This window comes from Crocuta crocuta, unplaced genomic scaffold (genome assembly GCF_008692635.1).
Source record: "Crocuta crocuta isolate KB4526 unplaced genomic scaffold, BGI_CrCroc_1.0 scaffold374, whole genome shotgun sequence".
Lineage (NCBI taxonomy): Eukaryota > Metazoa > Chordata > Mammalia > Carnivora > Hyaenidae > Crocuta > Crocuta crocuta.
This window is the reverse complement of record NW_027532613.1, coordinates 2,283,646-2,294,877: the sequence shown is the minus strand read 5'-3', so window position 1 is coordinate 2,294,877 and position 11,232 is coordinate 2,283,646. Positions and strand designations below refer to the sequence as shown.

Genomic DNA, 11,232 nt, shown 5'->3' with positions numbered 1-11,232 from the left:
CACTTCACTTTCCACAGAAGTTCCTTTGTCTTCCTGATATGACAGAAATACAGCCCTGATTCACGGGCACCTGCCACAGGGGAACAGCTCTTCCTCCCCCAAGTCCTACCCACACCCGACTCAACAGGACATCCTGTTAGCTCTGCCCTCGGAACAAATCCAGAATCCAACCTCCTCCAAAGCGACGAGCCGGGTCCAGGCCACTATCACCTCTCACGTGGGCGACCGCAGCGGCCTCCTGTGTAGTTCTGTCCATCTGTCCCTCACCACCTCCATTCTGTTCTCCTCACAGTAGGAGTCCACAGTGAGGAGTCAGAGTTCATCACTGCTCTGCTCAGACGCTCACTAACTCCCCGCTCTGCTCCTGGCATCCCAGCCCCTCGGGCCTCCTGAACCCCGTGAGCACACCAAGCCTGCTCCCACCTTGGGGCCCCTGCTCTGTGGTTTCCCACCTGGAATGTTCTCCCCGAAGCTGCCTGGCTCACCCCGTCGCCTTTCATGTATCTGGCGTCTGCTCCAACCTCATCCCCTGGGTGAGGCTGAAGCACCACAGCTTATATTGTGCCCTGATTCTCCCGTCTCCCTGCAGCAATTCAGACATGGCCTACCTTGCTCTTGTCTGTCATGCCAATCACTACCTAACATGTTCTATACACTCAGTTAACTCGTTACTTTCCCACTTTACGGCTCCTGGTGTATCTTGCCTCACAAGAATTAAAGTCCCATAAGCCCAAGGCTCCGTCTTGGTTTTATTCATTCCTTCATCTCAAGGGCCTAGAACAGGGCTAGACACACAGTGGGTGTTCACCTAACACCTGCTGAGGGAACACAAGCGCATCCATTCAGCCCGGGGACCCCTGGGCTTGGCGAGCATCTTCTCTCTAGGGACACAGTCCTCTACTCCATCTCTGCACCCACGTCTGAGGTCACACACAGGATGCGTCAATTCCGGAGAAGCAGCCAATTCTCAGATCCACATTCAGGAAAGCCCGTTCTTGAACCATAACCTGTCTTGTGGCATTACTGATCCAATTACCTAGAGGACATCTGTTGTCTGACTTTGTCAAGGACCCAAGCAGATGGACTCCCTTCTGTTCCGCCGAACCACCAGGCCCTTCCTGTCTCTACTTCTCCCTCTCTCTAGCTTTGATTCCATGGTCTTTAACCAGTCCCCATTAAGTCCTCAAACTGCCCTTGTCATCAAACCCAGCAAAGCCCCCAACCTAAATAATTTTCATCCACTTATGAGTCTCAGAGCACTGCAAAGAGAGAGTCCCGATAAAACAAGCCATCCTGACATCACTATCCATTTAAGGTCAACACCCTCAAGCAGACCTTCAAGTTCGCAGAAATCCTACTATCGCGTTCTGGTGCCGGCTGGTTTCCCACTGTCCACGGCAACTACCCCTTTAACAATGTGACACGGTCCCTTCTCCAGGAACTCAGAAGATGGCGGCTTATTTCGCAGAGAAGCTACTTCAGTAGCTACAGAAGCTACTGCAGCTGTAACGTGCAGAGAGCATTTCTTCCTTCTCCTCTCCTGTATTACTCCCCTGCTCTTTTCCTACTCGGGGCTGATCCCTCCCTCCAGGCTCTAGATCCTGTCTTCTAGGCCTTTCTCAGAAACCTTACTCTTTGATCCTCTCTATGCCTTTATTTTTATTTTGTTTTATTTTCATATTTATTCATTTTCTGAGAGAGAAAGGGAGAGCATGGGCAGGGGAGGGGGAGGATCCACAGTGGGCTCCATGCTGACAGCAGAGAGGCCCCTGTGTGCCTTTCAACATGCCTGCAGGTTGAGAAGCCTGAGGAGGTGTGAGGGCAGGCAGGGTCCTCAGTCTCTCTCCCCACTCCTCTCCTAAAGGACGGACTGAAGTCCTTAATCCCACATTCCTTCCGAAGTGCTATCCTCAACACAGATGGCTGTCATCCTCGTGAAATGGAAGGAGGGTCAATCAACCCACTTCACTGCTTTCCCACCGCAGGTACAGCTCCTAAGTTCTCATGACCCTGAGCTCTCCCACTTCACCTCCACCGCCTTTCTGATGTCATCACTGGCTCTGCCCTTGAGCACTCAGCTCTGCCTTCTTCCTATCTCCCAGCACGTGAAGCAAGCTCCTGAACCTGGGTCTTTTTGCTTGCTGTTCCCCCTGCCTGCAGTGCTCTGTACATCACTATAGGGTGCATTCCTTCACCCCTTCAGGCCTCTGCTCAAATGCCCACCTTCCCAGAGGGGCCTCCTTCCCTGCCTCACTCCTCCTACCCTCACTCATCTTTATGGCCCTCCTCGCTGTCTGATAAATATATTTTACTGCCCATTCCACTCTTCAAAGTAAACTCTTTGTTAACGACTTCCATTTATTCACTGCTGTTTCCCCGGTGCTAACACGGGCCAGGCACAGAGTAAGCTGCATGAATCTGGATCTTACATGTGGAAAGGGAGGCCTCCATTTTTGGCCAAGCAGTTGGGTAGAGGTCAAGTACCACGAAGGGGAAGACTGGCAGAGCAGGAAGTGCTGCACTGTGGCCCTGNGGGTGTTCATCCACTTCCTGGGCTCTTTCACCGTCTATAAGCTACTGATTCCGACAGCTCCATCTGTAGGCCAGATCTCCGTCCTGAATGACGGATTCAAGTAGTTACCGGCTTACATGCAACTTTGTGTCACACCTTAAACTCAGCATGTGTAGAACCGAACCGAGACCCAAATATTCCTCTTCCGGGGTCTGACAGCACTGTCACCCCCTGGTTCTCAAGCTAGAAACCCTGGAGTCTTTCTCAGTGGTCTCCTGCATATCCTCTCTATCCAACAACTCCCCCGGCACCTGCAGATCTGATCTCCCACAGAACTCTACAAAGCTTTGACCGCTCTCCTTGCACAGCATATGCCACTTCCCTGTTCCAGGCCACCATCTTTTCCTGCCTTGATATCTATCCGTGTCCCAACTGCTTTCTCCTTATTAACTCTTGCTCTGCTGTTAATACGTTTTTCAGTCGAAACGCTGATCCAAACCACCTATTCGACATATTTACCACTGAATTTGCAACCACAGGGTATTTTGTTTTTACAGGGCCTAATTCAAACACTGGAGCGTCTAGATCCAAACACAGGAAGGCATCCAAAACACAGCAATGCCACAGGGGAAAACACTTCAGTCTTTTAGATCTGTTTCCATTTCTCGAAGCTAGGTTTCTCACATTTCAGTTCAATAAATGACAAAGTTGTTTCCAGAAGACACAGTTGTTTCTTAAACACATCATACCTGAATAACTGCACTAAACCAACACGTATTGCCAACATTCTTCAGCCCAACTGGCCAACCATCGACTCTCCTCCAGGTGTTAGGGTTGGGATTTTCTCCCCAGACTTCACAGCGTTTTCTCTTTGAGCGTTTAGTTTCTGCAGAGGCTGCCTCGCACATCCTATATTGTGCCGACATACCACACGACAAAAAAGGAAAAAGTTAGAGAACAATGGATTATACGGCAAAAGATAGTCATCGTTTATAGATAATTTGAAATACCAGATATGTTACTTCCTGGGTAATCACTGGGCTAAATAGTAACTATAAGATTATAATCCAAGTGAAAAGTAAGATTTAGACATGGATGTTAATCTTTCCGTAACAGAGATTATTACCAATAAGGTCCATGATGGAACTGAGCTGACTCTCAGAGTCTATTTATGGCAGCCATATTAGAAGTTTCACATTTCAGCAGCAGTGTCCTATCTCAGACCTTGCCATTGAGAGAGCCAAGAGAGACACTCGGCTAAAGATAAGAGCCTTCAAATTGCCTAGCACACAAAACCCGGCCCTATGTTTCCCCAAAGCGACTCGGCAGGGTGAGGGAATAATCATATCCAGAAACTGACGGGCCACCACTGGAACTAGATGTTTATGAACAATACCAGACAACTGTCAAATTAGTACCAATTCAAAAAAGATACCCGTGGTCACTTCTGAGACAGGGTAGTTGAGCGATAACTCATTTTCAAGGAGTCAACAATATAACCCTCAACGGGTATGAAGGCCCTAAGTTTATAAAGGGGGTACGTACTGTCCGATGCTTGTACTGGGACGGGTTTTCTCCCCCTCGCAAGTGCAAACTACAAAGGCTTGCAGGCTTCTGCTCAAAGATCACATCTACTCTAAGACCTCTTTCATATTTAGCTTTGTCAAAAAGTAAACCAAAGAGTAAGGGAGCTAGTGGGAATTTAAATTTTCTCCTAAAAGAAACTTCCTTTGGATGCAGTTAAAAGAGTGCGGCAGAACAGTCCCTCAGCGGCATCCACAGCTGTTACTGCCTCTGACCTACACACTAGTGTGGGAAGCAAAGATGACACATTGCATCAATAACCTGTTCAGATCTCTTCCATCAGCTTGAATCTGGGGGGACTCCAATAGACTCAAAGCAATGGCAGCCTGTAGATCATCTTTGTTATCATGAGTAAGGTCTATCACTTCTGGAAGATAAACAGAAATTTAATTAGTCGCTGTGTAGGAAACACTGCCCTTCTGGCTGAACAGAAGGAGAAAAGGCAAAAGCATTCACAAAAGAGACACGCTCCCTAGCTCTCACGATGCTGCCTCACGTGTGAAACAACTTTATGATCCATGCCGGAGTCAAAGGAGGAACTCCCAGCTGTATGGTGCCCTTAAAATTAGCCAAGAGGGCAGGAATGAATAATAAGCTGCTGAGAGGCAATGAGTCAAACAGCCACTTCTGCAGTCTTATTCCACAGAGTAAAATATACATCCATATCTGTAGGTTACATGGTGTCTTTATCTGTCATCATAAAACATCAGCTAAATAGCGAACATTCAAGGAACAGATATTTTCAACCCCTCACAAACTATTCTAGGGAATAGAAGACTTACTCCCCAGGGGCGCCTGGGTGGCTCAATTTGTTAAGTGTCCGACTCTTGATTTTTGGCTCAGGTCGTGATCTTGTAGTCTGTGGGGTCGGGCTCTGTGCTGACAGCATGAAGCCTGCTTGGGATTCTCTCACTCCTTCTCTCTCTGACTCTCCCCCTCCCTCTGTTTCTATCTCTCTCAAAATAAATAAACAAAAAGAAGAAGACGATGACAACAATGACAACAACCTACTCCTCAACTCATTTAATGAAGTCAGCGTAACATCTAGGTATATCCCAAACCAGTCAAGAATAGTAAGAGAAAGGAAAAGCAACAAACATAAACACAGATGTAAAAAAAGAAACAAGATATTAGCAAATAAAACCCAATAATCTGTCCCCCCAAATCCAACAGTAATACCATGCTGAGTTTGTTGCAGAATGAAGTACTGAACTAACATTAGAAAATAGAGTAGCAAAGTACACTTAAAGGAGTAATCATCTCAATAGACACAGAAAAAGTACTTAATAACATTCAACTCTATTCAGGAATAAAAGCCCCAAGACAACTAAGAAGAAAAGAGAATATTCTTAGGCTGAGAAAGAGTATCCATGAAAAGCCCACAGCAAACTTTAGACATAATTGTGAAATGTAAAACACGTTTATTTTAAGACCAAGACAAAAATGTCTACTATCAGGACTTTTATTCACTGTGGTTCTGAACATTCTGGCCAGTTCTTATAGTAAGAAAATAAAGGGGCGCTTGGGTGGCTCAATCCATTAAACACCCGACTCCTGATTTCGGCTCAGGTCATGATCTCGCGGTTCGTGAGTTTGAGCCCTGCATCAGGCTCCAGGCTGACAGGGAGCACAGAGCCTGCTTGGGATTCTCTGTCTCCCTCTCTCTCTGCCCTTCTCCCGCTCCTGCTCTCTCTCTTTCTCTCAAAAAATAAACATTTTTAAAATAAATAAAAAAGCTTGTGCAACTGAATAATAACCATATAGACCAAGTTTTTAAAAAACGGGCAAAGAACCTGAATAGACATTTCTCCAAAGAAGATCTACAAATGGCCAATAAGCACATGAAAAGATGCTCAATATCATTAGCCATTAAGGAAATGCAAATCCAAACTACAATGTGCTACTACTCCGCACCCACTAGGATGGCTCGTACCCAAAACAAAAAAGACGAAACGAAAATAACAAGAGCTGATGAGGATCTGGAGAACTTGGAGCCCTTGTGTGTTAGGTGGGAGGACAGAAAACGGTGCAGCTGCGGGGACGTTTGGAGAATGGAATCTGGCAGCCCTTTGAAAAGCTAAACACACAAAGCTTTAGGACACTGGACCGGGCAACGATTTCTCAGGACACCAAAAGCACAGGGAACAAAAACAAAAATTGGCAAATGGGAATAAATCAAACTTAAAAAAAAATTTGTGTGCACGAAAGGCTACAATCAATAGAGGAAATGGGGCACTTGGGTGGTTCAGTCAATTAAGCGTCTGGCTTCAGCTCAGGTTGTGATCTCGTGGCTTGTGAGTTCAGCCCCTGCATCGGGCTCTGTGCTGACAGTGCAGACGGAGCCTGCCTGGGATCCTCTGTCCCTCCTCTTTCTGCCCTTCTTTCCTCCCCTAGATGTGTGCTCGCTCACTCTCTCTCTCTCTCTCTCTCTCAGAAATAAACGTTAAAAAAAAAGATTTAAATAGAGTAAAAAAGCAAACTGCAGAATGGGAGAAAATATTAACCAATCACATATCTGATAGAAGGGTTAATATCTAGGGGCGCCTGAGTGGCTCAGTCAGTTAAGCGTCTGACTCTTGGTTTCTGCTCAGGTCATGGTCTGGCGGTTTCATGAGTTCAAGCCCCACTTTGGGCTCCGTGCTGGTGGCATGGAGCCTGCTCGGGATTCTTTCTCTCTGCCCCTCCTCGACTCACACTGCTTCTTTCTCAAATAAATTTTTTTAAAAAGGGTTAGTATCTAGAATATATAAAGAACTCCTACAACTCAAAATAAAAACCCAATTTGAAAACAGGTGAAGGACTGCAGCACCTGGGTGGCTCAGTCAGTTAAGCATCTGACTTAGGCTCAGTCAGTCATGATCTCGCAGTTCATGAGTTCAAGCCCCGCATCAGACTCATGTCTTCGACATGACAAAACAGAAGATACATTATACACACAACACTACCTGTGACACAGTCATGCCAATTATACATCTAAGTCTAAGAAAAGACAAGGGAGAGAAAAATCCATTAAAAGATACTGCAGGAATGAAATCCACAAATTTCAGAATGTTGGAAATCTGACAGAACAAAGGACTTGATTTCTCTGGACCTTAAATTGCAAGTAAAAAAGAGAGAGGGAATTTATAGATAAAGAGCGTCTTAAAAGACATTTGAAGCATATGTAATGTTTCAACACCATCGGGATCATGATTTTTCCAAAATGCAAGCATGTTGTTAATGAGACGATTTCTACACTGGTGTCTGAGTGAGATCACAGAACTATTAATTTTTAAAGTGTGATAATGTTGCAGCTAAGAAAAGAGTCCTCTTTTAGAAAAATTACAACAAGAAAGTTCACATAGAGTTGTTACATGACCCAGTAATTTCATTCGTAGGTACCTATCCCAAAGAATTAAAAACAGATCCTCAAAGAAACAGAATGGGAAACTTGAAAATCCAATATAACACAGAGCTGATAACACAGATCAGTGGGTAAGTAAGCCTTTTTAATCAAAGGTACTAGGATAAGGCACACGTTGTATAGGGCCAGGGGAGGGGCAAGGAATCTAACTGTATCCTTACCTTATGTTTTGCCTCCTCCCCCCAAATCCATTTCAGATGGATTAAAGAACGTGAAAAGCAAAACATTACAATTTTCATCTGCATGACTGCAGGGTGTAAAAGGGGTTCTTAAACAAAAAGCATAAACCACAGGAAAAGACTAATAAATGCAACTGCAATAAAATTAAACTATTTAGCTCACCACCACGGTGTAAAAACCCAAGTCACCAACAGGGAAAAGATGTCTGTAACACAAATCCAAAAAAGTGGGTTAATATCAAATATACATAAGGTCAATATCAATAAGATATATCAAGCCTAAGGTTATCATCAATAATAGAGTATCAGGAACCAATAGGAAAAAAGCAAACAGAAAAATCGGGGCAGAAGACCCAAAGAGAAATGTCACTTGTGGGGAAACGTGTGGTCAAAAGGAAAAAGTTGCTCAATCTCATTACCAATATAAAAAAATTCTCACTGAAAACAAGATATTTTGTATCCAAAAAATGGGCAACAATTTTATAATCTAACCAGTTTGAGAGCAAAGGGTATCCCCAAATCCTGTTAGTGGGAGTTTAATAAACAGGTAAAGAATCCTCCTACAAAATATCATTACCTATAAAGTTGAAGACAAGTGTATCTTCCTACCCCCCACCCCCCCAATGTCACTCCTGGGTTTATGCTAACTAAAGAAACTCTTGCATACGTGCACAAGAAACATGAATCAAACAGCTCACAGCAGCCTTTTGCTTATAAAAGCAAAAAACAAAACAAGGGAAATAACCCAAAGTCAATAAACAAATCCAGACTATGAACTACTACATACCAGGGAAAGTAAAGGAACTAGTTATAACCTTCAATATGAATGAGTTTCAAAAAGAGAAATCTTAACTGAGAAGAGTCAGTATTGCACTGAAAGATACATACAAGAATATTCACAGCAGCACTATTCAGAATAGCTCAAAACTGCAAAAGGCCCACATATTCATAATGCCATCTGCCCCCCATTGATGGCTCCCTCCTCCAGGAAGGCTTCTTGGCTTCCAGAGTCCCATTTTCCCAGCCCCCCTGGTCTTCCTCCAACCTCCCTGGACACTGGCGGCCTCTGAGTACTGGGAGTGTCCACTGCTAGTCACTGAACCTGTTCCCTTCCGTCCACCCCCACCGCCTTGGGAAGCGCATCCCAACCTCACGGACCATTCACAGGTTCTTGATGCCAAGTTTTGTCTCTCTGCAGCCGATCTCTCCCCTGAGCCGCACGCTTGGATCCCCCGGCCTTTCAGACACTCCACCTGATGTCACAGCACTGCCAGCGGATCTCGTCACCTCCACCCAAATCTGCCCTAGCGGCACCTACTGCAGCCTTCCTGTGGCTCAGAAACAAAACCGGGAGCCCCTTCAAGTCCTCTCTCTCCTTTACACCCCTGATCTCTGCGGTCAGCAAATCCCACTGGCCGGGGGCTCCTCCCCACCCCTCCACCACCACCTCCTGGCCCAGATGCCGCAAAGCCTCCTCACCGTCCTGGCTCCCGCTCTGATCCATGCTCACTACCTCGCCCCGCCACTCTGTTCTCAACAGAGCCATCAGAACGACCTTTAGAGAACGGAAACCAGCTGACGTCATGCCTCTGCTCCAAACTGTCCNGTCCCCCGCTCCAGCCCCCCTGCCGTCCCTGAGCCGCTGACGGACGCCCCTGCGTTAAGGCCTCACTGACTCGCTCCCTCACCTCCTTCCCACTCTCTTCAAAGTCTCAGCCCACTTCAGATCCAATCCCCAGTACTCCCTTTTCCACTTCTCTTTTTTTCAGTTTATTTATTTATTTTGAAAAAGAGGGAAGGAGGGAGGAAAGGAGGGACAGAGAGAGAGGGAGAGACGGAATCCCAAGCAGGCTCTGTACTGTCAGCACAGAGCCTGAGGTGGGGCTCAAATTCACAACCTGTGAGATCATAACTTGAGCCGAAATCAGGAGTCAGATGTTCAACCGACTGAGCTACCCAGGCGCCCTTCCTTTACCCGTTTCTTTCATTCCATCCTTTACTTTTCCCTACGGTACTTAGCACATGCTAATATGCCACATAATTTACTTAGTGACCTGTGGGTCTCCCCCCCAAGAAAATAAGCGACACGAATGCAGGGATTCTCGTTCTTCTGCTCATCTCCAGTGCCTAAAAGAGTGCTTGGCACATAGTAGGTGCCCATGAAATAAGTGCAGAATGAACGAACGAACGGATGAATCCATGTCATTGCTTAAACTGTGCCTGACACATAGTGATGGTTCAATAATTAGCGATTATCAGCATTATTCCCAAAGGGTTGATGTGACTGGGAGGAAACTCATGTACGCTCATCTCTCATGTTCTGCTAGCTCAGAGCAGGACGGAGACAGGATACACCTACTTGCTAGGACTTCTCTGCTGGCAGCTCTCCCCTCCACTTCAGATGGTTCCGTAGCAACCGTGTCTCCCCCCGGCTCTTTAACTCTTTCCTCGGTGAGAAGGCTGACTGCTTGGGTGATGTCACCATTACTGGCCTAAAGAAAAGGAAAACAGAAATTTCGAGAGTAAAGCATCACAGCATTTAAAATAAATAGCGAGTTAGTATTTTTTATTTAACTCCTGACTCCCCTGGTGACATTCTGAGTAAGTCAAGGTACGAGTCCAGGGTAGAAAGGAGAAGAGGGGCACCTGGGTGGCTCAGTCAGTTAAGCGTCCGACTTCGGCTCAGGTCATGAGCTCAGGGTTCGTGGGTTCAAGCCCCGTGTCGGGCTCTGTGCTGACAGCTAGTTCAGAGCCTGGAGCCTATTTCAGATTCTGTCTCCCTCTCTCTCTGACCCTCCCCTGCTCACACTGTCTCTCTCTCTCTCAGAAATAAATAAAACATTTTAAAAAATTAAAAAAAAAAAGGAGAAGAGAGTGCCGTGGGGGGCAGCAAGTAGACTATGCTCAAAGCTTATATCAAATGGCTGGTTACAGGGAGAGAATTGCCATGCTCTGATTCCCCGCAACATGCAAAGAAGAATATTCTCACTGCTTTGGATGTTACTAGTCCTGATTTTACAGCAAAGACATATCAAAAGGCGGCTGACCATTAAAACAGAGGCTAACTATTTAAAAGTGTATGATTTGTAGATTACATTGTACAATACTCTTATAATTATGAGTAAATTATTAACATCACGTTTAGGGGCGCATGGGTGGCTCAGTCCGTTCAGTGTCAGACTTTGGCTCAGGTCATGATCCCGCAGTTTGTGAGTTCGAGCCCCGCATTGGGCTCTGTGCTGACAGCTCAGGGCCCAGAGCCTGCTTCAGATTCTGTCTCCCTCTCCCTCTGCCCCTCCTATGCTCACGTTCTGTCTCATTCTCTCTCTCTCTCTCTCTCTCTCAAGATTAAATAAACATTAAGCAATTTAAACAAAATAGTGCAAGTGTTTTAATATCAAATAACCGGTTCAAACTTGCTTGACTCAAAGATTTTTGCGTTTGTTTGAGTCAGGATCCACATAAAGGCTATAAAATGCAGTTGGCAGATGTGCTTCTTAAATCTCTTTTGCCCTGTTTGGTTCCCTCCAGTTAAGTCCCCCCCCCACCCTCAA

At 45.8% G+C, this 11,232-nt stretch overlaps 1 protein-coding gene across 4 annotated transcripts in view; it reads right to left on the bottom strand.

Moving 5' to 3' along the window:
- The window catches only part of USP28 (ubiquitin specific peptidase 28), a 44,220-nt gene that overhangs the window by 32,748 nt on the left and 240 nt on the right, over positions 1 to 11,232 (bottom strand). For all 4 annotated transcript variants that reach the window (XM_077780493.1, XM_077780495.1, XM_077780494.1 and 1 more), the window contains exons 2-4: positions 10,038 to 10,170; positions 4,358 to 4,463; positions 3,262 to 3,421 (exon numbers count right to left, since the gene is read on the bottom strand). In XM_077780493.1, the coding sequence (XP_077636619.1) occupies positions 3,262 to 3,421; positions 4,358 to 4,463; positions 10,038 to 10,170 (399 nt within the window). The remainder of the gene's footprint in view (positions 1 to 3,261; positions 3,422 to 4,357; positions 4,464 to 10,037; positions 10,171 to 11,232) is intronic.